This window comes from Octodon degus, unplaced genomic scaffold, assembly GCF_000260255.1.
Source record: "Octodon degus isolate 3935 unplaced genomic scaffold, OctDeg1.0 scaffold00273, whole genome shotgun sequence".
Lineage (NCBI taxonomy): Eukaryota > Metazoa > Chordata > Mammalia > Rodentia > Octodontidae > Octodon > Octodon degus.
Window position 1 is genome coordinate 2,175,421 of NW_004524849.1, and position 20,919 is coordinate 2,196,339.

A 20,919-nucleotide genomic window follows, 5' to 3' on the forward strand; every position below is an offset into this window, starting at 1 on the left:
TACTAGATTGGACTTGTAGTAATCCACCTGTTTACAGCCTCCCAAGAGCTGGGATTACAGGCATGCCACCACACCCAGTCTCAATTGCTGTCTCAGCACACCCTGGTGGAGGGACAGGGGAGATCGGGCATGGCAGGCCCCGGGGATCGAACCCCCTGGCCCCTGCACCTGTTTGCAGGCACTTTAATCCACTGAGATATTTGGCTGGCCCTAGTTTCTCTTTTATGAAACTTCCAGAGTATAAGTAACTCAAAGTAAAATAAAAGATAGATAACAGAAAACAGAGATACATGTTTTCCAAAAGTGAAGAGGAAGAGAATGGGAGATGAATTAAGATGTGTTATTACACACACCAATTCCACATAAAGAATATAATTATTATGTACTGCAAACATGTACTAATAAAGATTTTTTAAATACAAAAAGAAAATCTTCATGGAAGATTCATTATCCAAAACAATGAAACATCAAGCTTCTTTGCTATATCTTTGCTGTGCTTGGAGTTAACAATGACCATGTTTTGTTTACCTAGTAGCAAATATAACTACAACAGCCAGTGCTTTGAGAAAGAGTGCAGAGTGACCAAGGATGGCTACATTAATATTTATAGTTCGTGCAATCTGGGGGCAAGAATATAGATTTCAGAGTCAAGCAGCCACCATTTGAGTCCCAGTGAAATAGACAAGGCAGTGACAGACCCAGTTAATGGCTTTCCTGGACTCATGCCCAGTGTAGTGTCACTTTGCAGTTTTCCATTCCCTTGAAATTTGGTCAGCCTTGTACCATGCTTTGGCCAACAGAATAAGAAGGAAGTGACGGTGTACCAGTCCGAGCCTTAATTCAAGAAGCCTTTTGCTTCCCCCTCTCTCTTCTCAACTTTCCTTCTACTGAAAGAATAAACCTTGGCTCACCTGCTGAAATCTGGGAGACCATATGGAGCAGAGCCTTGTTTCAGCTGTGGGCAGACTAAACCCACAGGGAATCAGCCAACTCCAGAACATGTTGACAGCCTACCAAGATTAGAGAACCATGCCCCTGATGTTTGACCTGTGGTCTTCTGAGCAGTACATACATTCTTACTGTTTTATGCTGCTGAGTTTTGGAGTGAATGCTACATGACTCATCCCTGTTACTAGCTGTCACCTTCAAGAAGTTGCTTAACTTCTGAGTATCCTTTTATTCATCTGTGCTTCATTGTCTGATATACATTATCTTTAATCCCCACAACACTCTTGGGATACATTTTATTCCCATTGTAAAACAAATAAATTCTTACAATTGTTAAACAATTTGAATAAATGCAGCGTTCTCATAAGATCTCAAAGAAAGCACACCATTTTTATAAGCAAATTTAATAAAGGATTCCAAAATGCCATTTGAAATGGGGAGATCATTTATACTATATCCTCTTAAAGTTAAAGAATGGAAAATTTCAGTACAGAAAAGAAAACCATGTGTCTGAATGGAATAAGGGCAAGTATTGAAATTTATTTATTTAGCCACTCTATTTCCAAGGCCTAACAGAATATACAACATACCAGTAGATATCAGTGTTTGAAAGAATCTACAAATGAATACTGATTAAGTCATGATACATTGAAAACATCTATTTTAACACACAAATAGAAACCTAAAGGATTCAAAATGTAGCTCAATGTGGTGGCACACCCCTGTAATCCAAGGTATTCAGGAGGTTGAGGGAGAAAAATTACAAATTCCAGACCAGCCTGTACAATTTATTGAGCTCCTGTCTCAAAATAGAATTTTAACAGGGCTTGCAGTGTAGTTGTGGTAGAATGCTTGCTTAGCATGCCAGAGGCCCTCGGTTTGACCCTAGTACCAACAGAACAAAAGCAAAACTTAATGTCCCCAGTGAAATAAAAATGTCTTCCTTCTTCTCACATAATTCTTCTAAAATCAGAGAAACACTTACCTGTGTGGCTAGGACAGCAGCACAAGAATGGAGTGGAGGTGAAGTCGCAGCAGGAGAAGCTGCCCCTAGTTGGAAGTCCCCTCTGTGGTTCTTCCACACACGCACTCACTTCCCTCCCCCAGCCGTGTCTCCCCCGCACTTGCAGTCACTAACACAGAGAGACCTTGGAAGTGCACATGTACACTGTTCTGTGTGGAGACCAGAGGAAGAACACAGCAGGATCTGCACGAGTTCTGGGTGGGCATCTACAGAGGACTCAATTTATGGAAAGGGTGTGGACAGGTTGGGTAAAGAAACCTGGGTGTAAAAAAAAAAAAAAAAAAAAACCTTTATGGTTTCAATAGTACCTGGAATTTGGATTTTAATCATGACAGAAAAAATAAAAGGCAAAAATAAGGGACAGGCTGAATAGGTGTGTTATAGCTATTAGTGACAAATACTTATGGGGGCTGAGGATCGCATAAGCAAGCTTTATTCAGTCTGTGGATGGTGATTAGCAGCAGCCAAAGCACCAATCTGGAGGCTTTGTTCTCAGGGGTTTTTATACATTAGCAAGTTACTATGGCAACCACATTACTTCACTTTGGGATTTTCCCAAGAACGTCAGAAGGCTTACATTTCCCAGCCACCAGACTTACCTCTCCCAGGTGTCAGACAGGCGGGCAGGATGCATTTAAATTTTAGCTTACCCCACAGTTTGTCTCATTTGTTCCCCTGAGCTACCAACCTGTCCTTCCTCTGTGCATTTTATGGTTTCCTAAACAGGAAGGGTAAGGAGTGAACTCATGTAAAGTTTAAGAGACTTCTAAGATGGAGAACAGGAACAAAAATGGAGTCACTTTAGCAATGTCCGGTCCAATAATCAAACTTGAAATTACACTACTTGAATCAAATCCATAGTTGCTTTTAATTTGTGCAGCTAGGACTCCTCTTTCAAAACCACCATTTTTTCTAGATCTTTCCAACTAGACTGAGCTCTCTAAAGGGCAGGGTCCACATCTGACAGCTGGCCAAAAGGCAGATGCTTATAGTGAAAACTGACTCACACTTTGCAGAAGGTACAATGCCAGGGTGAATGTCTTCACCTTTTCCCATATTTTATATCATAGGACCCTTAGAAAAAGCCAGCGAAATCGACTTTCCTGAAAACCAAGAGGTGATTGACAGCAGCTAGCGTGATTTGGGGGACACTTGTCTTTGAAACTCCCTCCCAGAGATGCAGGTGTGTACAAACACATGGTCAGGTTTCATCATAGGACTACAATCTCAGTAGGCTGAGGATGAGTAACATCGGCAGCTTCACATAGATCCACATGGCACACTAAATGATCAGCTTTTTTTAATATTTAATTATTCACTCATCCCGAATGTGTTGAATTTACTATATGCCAGGATCTTTGTTCTGCTAAGTACAAAAAATTGAGGCAGGGTCCCTACCTGAAGGCACAGGGAAGATAGATGGCTCCACAGAATGAGAGATGACCGGAAGTCACCAAGTAAATGAGGGTGCAACTTGAGAAAATGTTATCGGGTGTGGGGGCCTAGTGGGAGGTACATCTTGACTTGTCCTGACTCATTCAGCAGAGTGGGAATTAGCCACCTGGAGAATGAAGTTTTGGATGTTTTTAGTAAAGTGAATAAGAATGGCAAAGATTCAGCAAGTCAGTAGTAAGTGCCAATGTGGCTGAGAAAATAGCTTTTGTTGCCCACCCCCAAAGCTGGCAGCCATCTTAAGCTACATCCAAAGAATATATAATCTAAGAAAAAGAACCCTGCAGAGTTGAAAATCAGCTGCCTCAATCCTAATCTGCATAGGCCCTAACTAGGTCTGGAGAGGCCATCCAGGAAATGATGTTTGCACATAAAGTTGGTACAGAAGGACAGGGAATGATCTAGTGTGTGCCACACTGAGAGTCCGTCACTGCTGGACTTGACTTCACCAATATATCTATCTCCTGCCTAAAAGTTGGTGTAGGATTAAACCTGAGATTATATACAAGGTTTATGTCAGGTGAGGAAACAGATATCCTGTTTAGTTTCTCCCCAGCCACATCTAACCTGAGAATTAGAGTTTGCTGATATTGGGGATCCTGTTTCCTGTGTTCACTTCTATTTCTCAGCCACCTGCTACAGTGCTTATATATATAAAACAGTCATTACTTTTTGGATGAATGAATTCACAGGTAAATGAGCAACTGTGAATGGTGGTGAGTAAATACTATTTTACTTATAATTACAGAAAGAATGAATGTCTTACTCAGCATCACCCACTGAAAATGCATTTAAGTTTGAACAGCCATTCAATTACATTGAGCAATTTCCCACTGTTGTTACAGAGGGGATCCAATTCATAGAAAAAAATTAATATGCTTATAAAAGCATAATTTCACCTGACAGTAAATGGCTTTCCTGCAAATCCTTCCTGACAACAGAAAAGTAAAAGTTCCCTAACACGGTAAAGAGTGACTTGCCTTTTCATTTCTGAGTACTGTTCCTTCCAGTTTAAAAGTGTGACATTTGCTTAAAAGATAAAACCCAGTCCCGTTCCAAGTAAATGACATCTGGACTGCTCTGCAAGGATGAGCCATTTTATTGGAATATAGGCACTTGGCAGAGGAAATACATGGTTACAAAGTGTTTTAAGTTTATTGGCTTTATATAGTGACCATAAAAATAAAACCACAGTGTAGCTTTTTTTTTTTAATCTTAAAGTTGCAGACTTCAGAAGACCAACCTCCAAACCCATCTATTTATGATAGAGTAAAAAGGTGTGTTACTTTTTCACTTAGTGCAACTATTATTTTTTGAGTCCGTGATGTCCTTCTCTTCCCCACCCTAAAATTGTCATGCAGAGTGTGTCACTTAGCACTTTTTCTGTGGTGCCTGCCTGAACCAAGAATTTGTCCATGCCAGCCAGAGCTCTCATAGTGCGCACCACCACGGCCCACCGAGCAGTTTTCTTCTAATGAACTATAATCACTTTTTCTGGAAGAATGATTTAAAACCCTTTGAAATCACTGTTTCTCATCTGGAGAATTACAAATCCAGATTTATAAGTCCTTCAATAAAATGTAGAATATCTAACGAAGAGCTTCACATATAGCTACTTTATAAAGTTTTTGGATAACAGAATCTTAGCCTCAATCTCCAAAATACTTTAAAAAAAAATTACTGTGCATAATGAAAAGCACTATCGACTGCTCCAAGCGAAAACTGGCAAGCTATTTTTTTTTTTTAACAGAAAATACTTTTTGTGAAAGGTCACTAATAACATACCTGGTATATTATTTATTTATTTATTTATTTGGTACAGGGTCTTGTTATGTAGCTCAACCTCATAGTGATCCTCCTGTCTCAGCCTCCCAGCACTAGGCTTACAGGTGTGCACCACTATGCTTAGTTTCAATAACTGGCTGAGCATGGGGCCAGCACACCATGCAGTACCAGGGATCGAACCCAGGTCCTTGCGCTTGTCAGGCAGACACTTAGACCGTCCAGCCCCCACACTTGGTTTAAAGTCATGAGGGTTTTGCCTTATATCCTGAGATTTTGTGTGTGTCTAAAGATTATGCCCATAGCAGAGATCCCCAGAGCAGGGCACTGCTGACTTTTTGTGCTGCTCATTCAAATCAAAATGACCTTGCTCATAATGGAAACCACTAAAGCAACACGTACAAATCTATGAGAAGGACAAAACATGGTAACATGAAGTTACCCTTTCAGCATAGTTACACAGATAGGCAATATCTCATGCACCGCAATTTCATTCTCCATCTTCAAGTGCAGCAATAGTCTTGCTTTCGTGAAATAATGTCTGTGTCAAACCTGTATAACAAAAGTTTTTGATTGTGTCATCGTTCTGCTACATACTGCCTAGTTCAGAGTGGATGAAGGGTACTAGTATTCACTCATCTATTGCATGAAATGAACTCTCTTAGCACTGGAAAGGCTCCTAGCTGGCCAAGGGGTACAAGCATTGGGGTGAGCAAAGGAGGGAGGCCGGGGTGCTCTGGAATAGGGCTGGGCCTGACCTGGGTCTCCAAATAGCCACAGTTCTCCGAGCAAGAAGGGCAGGTCTTGCAGGGCTGACTGCTGATTCTTTGGCTCCGTGCCTTGCTGGGCAGAGCTTCTGGCCATCTGCCTTTTGGACTCTGGACTTCAAGGGAAAACTCAGCAGGGGCAGAAAGCTGAATGAAAACATCCCCCTGCCTAACAGCATGCCCCAGATAGCCTCTGCACAGCAGTGTGCGGGGTGTTCGGTGCCTGCCCTTCCTGAGCACCCCGTGCACCAGTTCCAGTACTACAATAGGGATATTAAGGTGACCCGACATACAGGAAGCCATGACTCAAGGGTGTGGACTTTTAGCAGGAAGCACAAATGATGCCTAAACCTGAATTTTAGTCTTTGAAGAAAGGAGCTTCGAGGAGAGCCAGGAAGTAAACATAATTTCAATACATCATAGTAAACGTCAGGATATGAGTATTGGCTAAACAGGGACCAAGGGAGAAATTATCTCTACCTTCCTTAATTATGATGGGATCTTTTACACACCTCAGGGTCTAACCACTAAGAAAAGCTGAGGCAATTCAACATAAAACTATACTGATACTGATTATTATGAAATTCTTCATGAAAGGAAATATTTTATTTCCTGGTTAAATGGTTGAACTGTGGAATGAACTCTACATAAAGAACTAATGTAAGTATGTTTGGTGGTGATAATCAAAATAAGTGCATACACAATATGTTGGACTGTAATACTAAAATTTGTGAAGGGAAACTTCAAGATATAGTACCTGGAGCTGAAACTCTCAGGGAATAATCTAGTGTTTTTCTAAAGAACTACCTTTTTCTAGATTTCTGCAAGTAATTCCATTCCTTTTTTTTTTTTTTTTTTTTGGTATGTAGGACAAGGTCTACAGGGTCTTACTACATAAATTGGATTCATAGTGATTCTCTTGTGTTCAGCCTCCCAGGTGTTAGGATTACAGGTGCGTGCCACCACGCCCAGTCTCAACTGCCATCTCAGCGCGCCCCAGGGGCAGGGCCGGCATGTCACACTGAGGATCAAACCCTGGCGGCTGCCCTCTGCCTAAGCAGGCGCTTTAGTCTGCTGAGCTATCAGGCCGGCCTTCCATTCCATTTTTGACATTAACAGTTACATCTTACTATCCATTTAGAAAACACATTTCTATTTCCTTTCAGGAAGAAAAGAACTGTCATTCAGACTATCACCAGTGGTTGGTACCTAGCAGGGACTCACTTAATTTGCTGAATGACCAAACAAACGATTTCTAATTTTTGTGACACTAGGAGCTTGGTGGTCTACGCCTTGGCTTTTGTATTCATGTATTCATTCATTCATTCTGTATCTGAGAATAAACCAGGACTGTCTGGGGTTTGGGGGAGACTATCATGGTTCAAAAATTGGCATGATTTCTTCTTCTAAATTCTCATGGGCCTTTTGATTTACATAAGACAAATCACTTTTTTTTCTTTTTCTTTATTACTATGCTGAATACAGTCTGTAGCATGCAGTACCTATTCAAATAAAGTTTGTTTAATTGGTTGGCTTTAGGCTTGATTATTTAGCTGAGCTCTTTGCAGTCTAAGACTAATTTGGAATGCTTTCAGGCTTATACTTGCCAATACAATTTCCTTGCCTCATCTGAATCTCCTTAAAAGGTGATTAATTGATAAAAATCAACACGTTAGTTAACAAGAAATTGATAGCAGAATTAGTAACAGTCCCATAGACCACAGCTTTTCCTCCCGTGGTTTCTACTCAGTTTCTCCCAAGATCTACACTGGGTATGAATGGCTCTGTGGGCTGCACACATCAGGGGTGACTGGTGCTTATGGCCTTCCCCTGCCTGCAGCCTGACTAGGCACAAATGCTGAGTCCTTAAGAGGGCAGGAGGTGGATAGAGCAAATAGTGAGGCAGAAATTGCAGTATACATTTACATTCTTACAAAACATTAAAAAGCCTTAAAGTGCAGTAGAAAATTGCACCACTGAAACATGTGGAACATCGAGAACTGTGCCCCTGCTGCGTTCAGTCTCCGATATATCACTGCTGCTTCTCTCGGGCCCCTCCAGCTCCCCGTCGCCCCAACACGCCCGTGCCTTTGTGATTCCTGTGAAAATGCTAAAGCAGTAAGGGATGGTGAGGCAGTTCAGTTCCACAAAGCTTGGCCTCTGTGCTCGTAGCCTGTGTGCATTTCCTCTCGCTTCATTATTCAGATTAAAGAAATATTTCACAATTTTTTTTTTCAGGCAAATCACATGCAACTCCCACATAGACCCATCATTATAATCCTATGACTTTGTTCAAAGAAAGACTTTCCAAACTGTGCCTATTATCACTCCTCTGAGGGCTGCTCTGGGGAGCTCTCCTGACAACTTTCTCCCTCCTTCGCATCATCTTGAAGTGAATGTAGGGCATCTGTGTTGGGAGCATTCTCAACCACCCACTGACACTCAAAAACAGGCGAAGGATTAACAGCCTCTGTATCCACACTGGTCATAGTCGGGGCCATCACACTTCGCCCTTCTGTTGCTTCTTGTTCCTCAGGAACCTGGCTCTCCCTGGAACAGATGGGGTCAGAATGGAAAGTGCCAACTTCTTGACATGTGGCCTGGCACTCAACAGCACTCCCCATGGCCGCTTCTTCGTGGGCATGCAGAGTGGCGGCCCTCACTGCAAGCTCCCTCTCACAAGATTCTGTGGCCTCCATTGGCTCTGCAGTAGGGTCTGGGCAGCTGGTATACTCGGTGAGGTCTCCAGTGAGCTTGCCACAGGCTGGCTGAGGAGCAGAGCTGCTCTCCTCAGGAAATGCTCCCATGTTTACTGTGGGGGCCTCAGCCTCTGGAGGAGGAGACGGGGCTTCCCTCTGACTGACTTCACTTTCTTCATGACTATCCTCCTGTGGGGCAGCTGCCTTACTGGCTTCTGTGCTGATTTGGGTTTTTTCCTCTTCTTTTTCATTTTCTTGGAGAACCAGTGTCTCTTCATCTGTGTCTTTTTCAATCACCACAGCAGACTCCACTGGCACTTCCCCAGTCACCACTAACAATTCTCTGAGTTCCTTCAAGGATTTTGAGGCAGAAGTGGATTCTGGCTTTTCACAGAGGGGCTCCTCATCCTCAGCGGTTCCTTGCAATTCTGGCTCTGATGAACACACGCCCACAGTATCTTCCACATGCTCTGCGGCCACAGGAGTCACAGCAGGGTCCTCTGTGCTTGAGATAGTCACCTGCTCATCCTCAACCAGGGCAGAGCTGGGCTGGGTGCGAGAAAGGTTTTCCTGTTTGGCCAATAAACTGGGATCTCCAGGCTGCTTCTTTTCCTCTGACTCCGGGAACACTTCATTACTCGGGTTCTCACTATCTAGAGCTCCAGGCAGAATGGCAGACACTGTTCTGGCAGGACTGGCCTGGTTTGATCCTATGATGGGTTTCAGATCTGTTAAACTGGACACACTTTCACTAGGCAAAGCCATGTTGTCTTCAAATAAGTTGTGTTTCTTCAAGACAGCAGCCTCCTTTATCACTGAAAAATACAAGAAGAAAAAACTTGACAATAAGACTGCCTAAACAAGCTGGACTTGCCGATTTTATCCAGAAACCAAACTCCCATCAGCCCTTTCTGGCTATCCAAATTCTCAACTTCACAATCCAGCATATGTCCACCCTCTTCCAGGCAGCCTTCTCTGATGACCAGAGACTGCACACTCTTTCCAGACTGAACCTCGGAAGGTTCATTCCTGCATTTATTCAAACAGCATACATTTGCTAGGCATCTAATATAGGACTGAACCTGACAAGCCTGAGGTGAATATAAAAGGTGCCTTTGCTTTCAAAGTCTGTAACAATACCATGCATACCACTCAGAGAGGCCCCCTATGCCGTTTAATTAGCTGCCAACACATGCAGTTCCATTTGTTCACCTAGATTGGAACACATTTAGGACAGGGGCTGGCATTTTACTTTTCTATTCTTTCTCACCACACAGTCTTGAGTATGTAATAGGTTCTCAGTCCTAAAGACGCAGCTGAAAGAGGGTTGGCAGCCTAGGTACATCTACCTTGGCCTCACAGGCCTTAAGAACTGCAAAGACAGTAACACCAAAAACAGCTGATGTTTTTAACAACAGGCCTCTGGCGCCCAACAATACACATCCTAGGCAATGCCATTCATATCAGAGACAACATGGATCTGGGTGTGTAGAGCATAATCTTTTAGCAGCTGGCAGTAGATTTTCCTGCTCTAACAAAATCAACACATTATACAGTTTTCTCACAGAGAGCAAAGGGGGAGAAGTCTGCGAATTTACCAGAGGTATTCACAGTGGGCTGGCCATGCTTTGCCCTAGCCCCTCTTTGTGCAGATGGCATGATGGCCCTGCTGCGTTCCCTGCCCCTTGGATCTCTGAGGGCAGCTATGTCAAGTGGAGCCTGCACTTGGACGGTTTTCCCTAGGGAGGCCTTTGGGTCATACACAAGACCTCCTCCATGGAGACCAGATAGGTTTCAGGTCCAGCACTTGATGGTGCCCCTCTTCAGCATATTTTTACCAAACTTTTTCCTATTCTCGATCCAATCCCAGACAAGCTCAGATTATATAGCACCCTGGGTGGGTGTTACTGTTCCAAAAAGACCCAGAGGGCACTGTGTTATCCCAGACATTCTCTGTCTGGCCAAGTGGAGGAGAGGAATTTGCTGAGAGAGCAGAGTCCATGCCTTGCTAAGGACATTTCTGCCCTACCCTGGGTGGGGTTATTGCCTGTGCAAAAAGCTCTTTCTCCTTCCTAAAAGCTCTTTCTCCTTAGTTCTGTCTCACACAGTGCAAGATGACAGCCTTACAGAAGACACCTTATTTTTTTTTCAAAATAAAATAATTAAAAAAAAAAAAAAACCAGCTTAGGCCTTTTTACCAAGATAGGGCTGAAGGCAAAGAAGGAAGTCCCTGGCCCTCCCAAAGCTGAAGCTTTGAAGGTCAAGAAGGCCATGTTGAAAGGCATCCACAGCCACAAAAAGATACAAACGTCGCCCACCTTCCACCTTCTCTAGACACTGCAGCTCTGGAGGCAGCTCAAGTACCCTCGGAAGAGTGTCCCCAGGAGAAACAAGCTTGACCACTATGCCATCATCAAGTTCCCCCTGACTACAGAGTCAGCCATGAAAAAGATCGAGGACAACAATACACTCGTGTTCATTGTGGACGTCAAAGCCAATAAGTACCAAATTAAACAAGCTGTAAAGAAGCTCTATGACCTTGATATTGCCAAGGTCAATACCCTAATTGGGCCTGATGGAGAGAAGAAGAAATATATTTGCCTGGCCCCCAATTATAATACATTGGATGTGGCCAACAAAATTGGGATCATCAAAAAGGAGCTTAACATTCCCATCCCCAATTTTGCACTGGCATTAAAAGGAGTAACATCTAAAGTACCAGCAGGGTATGTACCAAACCACAAATGTCCAATCAAGGCTGGCATCTTTCCTTCTTCTCTTTCCTCTCCTAGATCTTTCCCTGAACACCAAGGCCAACTTCCTCTTTCCTTTTCTTATGCCATGGACTTCCAGATTCCACGTCAAGGTGCTCCCTCCATGGGGAGTCCCTCCATCACCAGGTAAACCCTTCTTACCTTTCAAAGTCTCGTCCAGGAGAAGCTGATGTAAAATCTCTTCATAGACATTTTCAACTTGGATCATGTTGGTATGATCTGCAAAAATGAACTGCTCATATTTCTGAAGCTCCTGGAGAGCAAGAGACAAGAAGATAAAGAGGAAAAGGCATGAGATGCCTGTTCTCAGAGGAGACAGGGAAAGGACAATTCCCACTGGCGGTCTCCTCCTGTCATGGTTTGTGCTCGGTCATCCCCGCAAAGCCTCATGCAGCGATGGGGTGGCTTCTAGTGTTTGTGATTAATTCATGATCCAGTGCAGGAATTATGGGTGTGAGTGCTACATGCACCATGGGGCAGACGGCCTGCATACAACGTGGGGAGAGGAGAGAGGCTTGGCACCTCTGCAGCTGCTGCTCCTCCCTTTGCTCTTTGCTGTTTTCCACCGCCATGAACTGCTGCCCTCTGCAATGTGCCACGCTGCCTTGGAGCCAGCCAAGTATGGACTGAAACCTCCACAAATTGTGAGCTAAATAAACCTTTCCTTCCTTGATTTTGGGTGTAGGGTACTTTGTCCCAGCAATGAGAGAAAAGAACTAAGACACTTTCTCAAAGAGTAAGGGACAAGGGCAAAGTTGGTCCCTAGGCCACAGATGCTGAAATAAGTCAGCTTAGCAATCTTTAATCACTCTGCTAAGAATACATACGACCTTGACATATGTATTAGCTGGTCATCATAAGGTGACACTTGGCGCCTGGTGCTTCCCCTCCCCTCCCTTGCACTAGACACACATCACATGCATTGGAAGGAAGAAGACAGAAGACACTTAAGATAATCAGGTGTCTTTTCAGTAGGTCTGAGGCCCTTTCTCCCAGCACAGCCAAAGTGTTTCCTTTTTTAAAAAATTTAATGCCAAAGTACTTCAACAAGTTAGGAGTTACATCCAGTAAAACATACAGGTTGTTAAGGAACAGTTCAATGATGCTTAATTCGTAATGATATCCATGGAACCATAACCCAGTCCAAGATGGACACTTACATCACCCCCAAGACACCCCCACACTCCCTTCCAGCCCACAGCCCTCTGAGAGGTAGGCAGCAACCTGACAGCTCATGATAGATGAGCTTTTGCTTAGTCACGAGCTTCAGAGAAATGAATTGGATTCTTTTGTCTTTAATTTTCAGACTTTTCCTAGCTAAGACATATATTAGTAGCTCTCTTCTTTTTTATTGATAAATAGCATTTGATACATGAATAAATCAAAATCGTTTTTGCACACTCAGACTTTTCTACTTGACCAGCATATCTATTATGAACATGTTTAGAGAAGTCTTTCATTTTTACTTAAGGACTTACTTATCTAGCGTGTATGCCTAGAAGTGAGGAGGCTGAATCTTGGGGTAGATGCATGTTTAACCTTATTAGAATGTGGTCCGATTGGAAAGTCTATAGTCAAGTACTCTTGTGGGAGGCTCAATAACTCCAGGCCTCCAATCCTATTGCAAGTGGGTTTCCGGGTTCCTGTGAAACTGCCACATCATGACTGTGCGCCACGAATCCCTTAATGGTCACCTGAGTGCCTCTGACCTATAAAATTCTCTTGGTGCATCAGCGTCATTAGTGACGCTGACTTCCTCCTCCCCTACCTCTGCTGAGCTAAGTTCCTCGTTCTTTTCACCCCGCCTATTTCCCATAAGTCTCCTGCTATGCCCCGGAGGTGGAACTTCCTGTCATAGCCCGGTTGCCTAGTTACTCGCACCTTTTTACCGGCCGACGTCATTTCCCTATGCCTCCACTATATATACTCAGAGTTTCCTTTGAATAAACAGACTTGATCAGAATCCTGTCTTGTCTCCATTTCTCACGTCTCCTGTCCTTTGTCCCCTCCTCAATTCCCCACTCCTCTCCCAGGTGACCTTCGTTGACTGACCCGCTGGCACGGGACATACTCTTATATAACATTTTCTTCTTTCCCTCTGACAATGGCACTCCCTGATTTCTTATAAGAAGACCAAGTATACTGCAAAACCACTTAGCCAAAAACAAAAACAAAAAAAAAAAAAACACTTAGCCTTCTCTGCTTCCAAGAATTTGCAAATGATTTGCCTGTTAACAGCATAACAGGGCTGGGATTGGAATGTATCACATCATATCTGAAGGTTAACCCAGTCATCCTTGCACCTAATAGTGCTGGGAGAAGGCTCCCACATGTGGCTTTTAGAGAAGCAGGAACTTAGCAGTGAGACTTGATTCCTTTTATCAAATGGACAGGTTTTCTAGTAGGTGATCAGAAGTTACCACACTCAGCTAACTTTATTTATTTATTTATTTATTTTCTGGAACCAGGGATTGAACTCAGACCCTTGCGCTTACCAGGGAAGCGCTTATTCCACTAAGCCATCTCCTGGCCCCTTCAGATAACTTTCAATGCTAAGACTTAAAGTGCTGTGAGCCCGGATTGTATTATATTACCAGAAGGTAATAATAGGATCCCTTTATACCCACTGAAGAAAGCAAAAGGTCTTAACAGACATGAGCCATGATGAGCTCTAGAGGGTTTATGAGACAGGACTGATGTATAGATACTTCTCAGGAGATGACACCACTCAGGACTCTCCAGGGGACCCTGCAGAAGCACGTCACTGCTCTGAACCTCTGACTTTTTCCCTGTTAAATGTGGTGCACAGGTTCATGCCTGGAACATCCTCTCTTCTTCCCTTCCTGGTCCTTGTTCCCTTGACTGAGGTTTAATCCCTTAAGTTTGGATGAAAGCTTAACCCTCAAGAGTTCTATCTGATCCCACACATGGAGTTGGGCACTCTCCCTTGAACTCCTGTGTGCCCATCCTCTGCCCCTACACTGCAAACTCTAGAGTGGATGTGGGCTGGCGCAGTGCCTCCTCGATGGTGTAGATACATTTTAATACATGTTTCAGAATAGAGGCCCTTGAAATTTTCTACCAGCTAAAGAATCTGCAGGAAGGACTAATTAAGGGACATTTACACTGTTGTGCTATGCCCAGTTTTACAAACCAGGTCTTCTATGTTGATCCAATGAACTGTGTCATATGCTTAGTTCTCCAAATCAATTAAATGGGGATCGTGAGCGTGAATCTTGAGACTCCACTCAGCCTCCAGCTTGTGCTCAGCCAGCACTCTGCCCTGCAGGCTACGACACACCTTCATAATCATGGGTCTGTATGCCTGCTTCTTGCAGCACCTTCAAATAGTGCTGTTAGTTTCAGTAAACAAACCCTATTGGATATAAGAGAACAAGTATCGCTCTGTAGTCCTGTTACTTGAAATCTTTCCATATGTAAGGTCAAGTGTCAGGAGAGGATGGAGGAGTCACACTATATTGGTGAACGCCTGGTCTCATCTGGTGCTCTATGCCAACCATTAGGTTGGCTCCAGTTCAGACCATTACCCTGTGAGACATCCTCTGGTCCAGGCCATGGAAGCTTCTCGAAGCTTCTTGTTTTTGTAAGTAAAGTTTATTGGATGTTATTGTCTGTGTATCATATCTGCCTGCTTTCTTTTTTGTAACAGTGAAGTCGAGCAATTGAAACAGGAGCAACCATGCTCTTACCGGTTTGCATGTGGACGCCAGGGCCTTCTGCATAGTGGGAAGCGTGATTTGCACCAGTGCCTCCTGAAAGATCTTCTTCCGGATAGTACTGCTGTCATAATCGTATTGCTGTCAATAGAGAAGCATTTGCTAAATAGTGGCATTAAAATCCATCAATATTTGCTTGAACAAAAACCCCAGCCACCCGAGTCATCTCCTCCCTCCTCATTTCTGAAGTCTTGCAGAGACCTCAGAGACCTCAGAGGTCTTTCTGGCTAAGTCCTGCTCACTCCAGTGGTAGGCTGTGATGTAATGACCCATCTCTCCCCTCCCACAGATATGGAAACTGAGGCAAGATGAAACTAGTGAGGTTGCTTTCTCCCTCTCCTCCGACCTGCTGAAACACCTGGCAGTGGTGCTATCTTTTCTTTCAGCTCAACTGCTCGTGCATGATTACTTATGTGAACATAATCAATTTTCTTTTTGTCTCAGTGATGTGTTTATCAGGGTTCTGCCTAGGTGTGAGGTATCAAGATGAGTGTGAAATTCAGGAACAACCCTAGGCTTTGTAGGAATTTGACCTTCCGTTCCAAACCATTACTTAGGTTAAGCAGGAGGCAGTAAAAATATTAGCAGACTAGACTGAAGACAGCTTTAGCTCTAAGATCACCGTGACTAGCCTGTTAAGCCTGAATACACTTTTTTAGAAGGTCCATTTCCTCATTGGGATATATTCTAATCATCTCACAAGTTCTTGGGATGATCAAATGAAACTTGGTAGGCTTTAACATTTTTTTTAATATACCAATATGTGCAATGACTTATTATAGCACTATTTAAATATGCACTTACACATGATGTGCAGTACACTATTTCATATGGCAGGCATGTTTTCTTTGGGTTATTTCCTCTGCCTTGGTAATTTAATTTTTTTCTTAATATATTGACAGTTTAGTTTTCTTATACTGCAGACTCTTTGAGGAGAGAGGCTGTGCCTTGGTTATTTTTATAGGGAAAGCAATCCTCGTCTTAGTGCTTGTAATACACAGCCAGTAAAAGTTTGTCAAGTCAAATTGCTGTGAAAGTAAATGGGCTCTGTCCTCCCTAATGTAGGCAAACGTTAAGAAACTGTGGTCCCTACAGCAGCCACTAGGTGGCAGGACAGGCATGAAAGTCAGGCGGGGAACCGGCTACAAGGTGAAGTCACTTGAGACTCGGAGGCCCAATGAGAGGGCGGAGGGTATTCTGTGCTCATCAAAACAAGCAGAGGTCACGTTCTCGTTTGATGCCTCCCATAGACAGGCTTACCTTTAGGACTCGGAGCTTCACCTTCTCCAGGGCGGCCGCAGTCCTGGAGGCCTCTCCTTGGAGATGTGGGAAGAGCAACTGCTCAAAAGTGAACACCGCGTTCTCCATTAGCTGGAAACCAAACACACAGGACACCCGCACCGTCAGCTTCACCTCCCTCAGATGAGCTACCACATCCCAGGCTCTGCTCTGGGGGCCACACAGGGTGACAGGTCCTCCTCCCACGGCCCTGGATCGTGAAACTAACAACCCTGTGGTCACCATGGGCTCCCTAGGAGGTCAGGAAACACCGGCCACACACAGGTGTGTCTGTCAGCACGGCACGCATGCAGTCTCTTTCTCCTAAAGAAGACATCGTTCTTTGCGGCCCTTCCCCTCCTCCACCCTCCAGGACCGCAGCCCCAGATTAAATGGGGTATCCATTCCTCCAGGCTGGTTATTACCAAAGGAACTGCTGATAAACTGCTGCCCAGGTTTGCTCTTTGTTCAACTCAGTGTCTTATAATTCAGAGGTTGGGTCATAAGATACATTGCTTTATACTACCATAACTTTTAAAGACAACAAAAAACACTTCTTTCTTTCCAAACCTGAGGCCAATCCCAAAGTATTCACACCAACCTTTATTCATTGCAATGAATTAAGAATTTGTTTCTGTATTGATCCCAGGGGTTGCTCAGGCAGTGCCCAGCCTCCAGTGAGCCCCCCTAGAGCATCTGTGGTCAAATCAGAGAGTGTGCTTTACTTATGAGACACTCTAACATTGCATGCGATTCCTGCTCCCCATGAAAAGACCCCTTGGGGAGAAGCAATTTATTGAGAGAACTCGAATTCAAATTGGAAACTGGGATAGATTGATGAATTGGGCGATTTATTTATTTATTTTTGTACTGGGACTTGAACTCAGGACCCTGCTCTTGCCAGGCAGGTGCTTATGCTGCTGAGCTATCTCCACAGCCCTGATTGGGTGGTTTTTAACTAGGTTAGGGAATTACAGTAATTGAAGCCAAAGGTTCTCAATACTGGCTGCAGATCCAGAAGCAGAAGGAATGGAGTAGGGGGAAATGTTTTAAATTCTGGAATCAGAGATCATCGTAGTAAGTGAAATATTTCAGATTCAGAAAGACAAATATCACATTTTCTCTCAAATGTGGAAACTTTTAAAAATGGGAGGTGGCGTGAAAATAAAAGGAGGAGTATTTGAGAAGGGGACAAAGGAGAGGTAAAGGGCAGGGGGGGTGAGACAGTGAACATTATGTAAGTTATATACATACACGAATCAGCGAATACAAAACCCACTCATAACCAAGAGGCACTGATAAGAACAAAATACAAATATGCATATATACAGAGAGAGAGAGAGAGAGAGAGAGAGAGAGAGAGAGAGAGAGAGAGAGATTCAGTCACTGGGAATGAGGTATAAGCATCAGTATGTCTTAAAAATTCCCCAGGTGTTTCCAATGTGCAGCTAAGCACTGACTTGTTAATTAAATAATTATTGATCAGTGCCACTTTATTTATCTGAGGCATTTCCTCCCTGTGATGTTTATCAACATGGAAGAAAGATGAAGCCAGCTGGAAGGGCAGGGCGTATCCTCAGTCAACACAACCAGGGAAAGGGGTCTCACTTCCCCAAATTGCCCAGGAAGCAGCCGATCCGCAGTGTGGGGCCCCACCCGTGCCGCACCCGCATCCGCTCCCACACACACGCCCTGCAGCTCCCACCTCCTGCATGTAGTTCTGTGTCCTCTGGACCACCAGGTCCACGTGTGGGAATCTGAAGCGGCTCTTGAGATCCTGCAGGTGCTCCTGAAGCAGGTTGACCTTAGTGTAGCAAGGCTCCATCTTCACAGAATCTAGTGGCAGATTCATAAGCTGATCTAGGTGCTACAATATGATCAAGGGGAAAAATAAATACCTCAGATTTAGAACCCATATTTCATTTATACAGTACATGATACCAATGTTGCATGTATTAAAATCACCACTGGGCCCACTACACCTGCAACATCTTCAGGTGGGCTATGTGTCTTCTTCAGTGGGTCAGAGAGGCAGCTCCAGGGCAGTGATAGAAACCATGGAAGAACCGGCCAGGGGACGGGAAGACCCAGGGCGCAGCAGGTGTAGAGGCATCCAGCTGTAAGTGCCCAGTGGACTCGGAGCTCCTGCTTCGGAGCTCACACAGTAGCATGGAACTGCTGCTGGACCCTCAGGCCTCCAAAGCTTTCTTTAAAGAGTGACATCCCTCCCGATCAACCCTGAGGAGGTTAGGAGGCTCCCTGGATGCCTACACTCTGGGCAAAAAAGCCAAGGCTCCCCACTATTCAGAGGTTGTCAGCGCATGCAAGGTCTCCGTCCATCTACTGCAGGCTGCCCCACGGTGCTAGGAGATGGCAAGGCAGGTGAGGAAGAGGCCTGAGGACTAAAAAGTCAGGTCCCTTCCCCACTCAGTTTAGACAACTGATAACTTAATCAGCAAGGGCACAGGGCCTCCCACGGCAGACCAGCTGCCAAAGCTGTGCTATCAGTAGACTCTAACACGACGAATGTTGTTGCAACAGAAGATGTGGAGTTTTCTATGTTTATTTTCTGCTATTTTTAAAGCATGGAATATTGGGGGGTTATTATAAAAAGGAGAGTAGGTAAAGAAGGAGCAGACAACATTCCCGAGAATGGAAGCTCCATGGAGAGCTGGAAGAAAGGCTTGGGGAATGAGAATAATATGTGCTGTCAGACAGGAATGTCAAAAGGGCCTGCAGCCTTGTACTTTATTTTTTTATTTTTGTTTTTTTTCTATAATTTTATTGAGAAACAAATAGCCATGAGACAGTTTCAAACCAAATTGGTAGAACAGTTTCAATAATTAACACATTGCATACATTCTTCCTAGTGGTTAATTGCTGTACAAGATGTGGACATGATATCCTATTTACAAACACCATTAGAACAAATCCCTCTATTCATTAAGAGAATATAACTATATATCTAAAGTGGTTAGGATATATCTATCCTAACCACTTTGAATACAGAGATACAAAATGGACATTCATCTGTATCCCCTTTTTTTGTTAAGTTCTGTCATTAAATATTATAGGTATGTAAACTCAGCAAAATATTCTAAAAGAGTCCAGTAGTCCATAATAGTATTGTGTCTTCCGCTTCACTGGCAATGTCAGAAATTGTTGACCTGCATCCCCTATAGCTCAACATAACTTTACTTCTTATACTTCGTTTTTATACTTTTCTGCTGGATGGTTAAGACCAAGGTAAAGCAGGACCTATGCAACAAGAGTTGTAGCTTTTGGGTCTGATAAGGTCAGTGAAATCCCCTCAGGATTTATCCTGAGATCCTGTACCTCAGATTGTAGAACCTTTGTCAGTGTCAGCCATGTGGATAAGCAGCCTTGTACTTTAAAGGGGAAAGCTATTCCTGTAAAGGAGTAAATTACAGAGCTGGCCAGATAGCTTAGCAGACTAAAGCGCCTGCTTAGGCAGGCGATGGGACCCAGGTTTGATCCCCAGTGTGCTGTGCTGGCCCCGCCTCCGGGGCTTGCTGAGTTGGTGATTGAGACTGGGTGTGGTGGCACCTGCCTGTAATCCCAGCTCTTGGGAGGCTGAAAAACAGGAGGATCACTACAAGTGCAATCTGTGTAGTGAGACCCTGTACTAAATACGTTTTAAAAAAGGGGTAAATTATGGAGGGATCCAAAGAAATGAAATCAATGATAAAAATCACACTGCAGAGTGCTCTTCTTGTACAATAAGGACTGTGTCATTTAAAAACTGAATTGAGCAGGCAGGACAGGAAAACTGGGCTGTCACTTTGCCCCTATCCGCTTGTCAAATTCTAACACACATCACAATGGTGATGAGGAGAAAGTCCCTAGCCATGCACAAGGAGGACAATACAAAACTTAAATGCTTTTTTCGGAATGGAATAAAAATATTTGTTAATATGAGGACTGTACTTTTCAATGTAAGACTCTATCCCATAGGAATGAAACCCCTGGAGCCTAAGGGTCTATGTGCAAGGCTATTTATTTCAGCTTTGTTTTTGGTGCCAGCCATAGTGGGATGGTTGAACAAATCATGTTTCCATACATGAGATAATACGGAGCCATCACAAAGAATGATTTAGAGCCAAAACACTTAACTTGGAAATAGTCTCATCAAGTAGTTTTGAAAAACTTATAGGGCCGGCTAAATAGCTCAGCGGATTACAGCACCTGCAAGCAGGCACAGGGGTTAGGGGTTCAATCCCCAGGCCTGCCATGCTGGCCCCACCCCCAGGGCAGGGCGAGCTGAGACAGCAATTGAGACTGGGTGTGGTGGCGCACATGCCTATAAACCCAGCTCTTGGGAGGCTGTTAATAGGAGAATCACTCCGAGTCCGATCTAGTAATGAGACCCTGAACACCCTGTAGACCCTTCCCTAAAATACAAAATAAATAAATAAAAAGGAAAACTTAGAGACAGAA

The 20,919-nt window shown here is 43.9% G+C and overlaps 1 protein-coding gene across 1 annotated transcript in view; it reads right to left on the reverse strand.

The window, feature by feature from the left end:
- Window positions 1–7,004: 7,004 nt before the first annotated feature.
- Window positions 7,005–20,919, reverse strand: part of Fam129a (family with sequence similarity 129 member A) — a 179,948-nt gene continuing 166,033 nt past the window's right edge. Inside the window, exons 10-14 of the mRNA XM_004646607.2 lie at window positions 18,167–18,328; window positions 16,444–16,554; window positions 15,157–15,264; window positions 11,588–11,699; window positions 7,005–9,487 (exon numbers count right to left, since the gene is read on the reverse strand). Coding sequence (XP_004646664.1) covers window positions 8,298–9,487; window positions 11,588–11,699; window positions 15,157–15,264; window positions 16,444–16,554; window positions 18,167–18,328 — 1,683 coding nt within the window. The 3' untranslated portion in view covers window positions 7,005–8,297. The remainder of the gene's footprint in view (window positions 9,488–11,587; window positions 11,700–15,156; window positions 15,265–16,443; window positions 16,555–18,166; window positions 18,329–20,919) is intronic.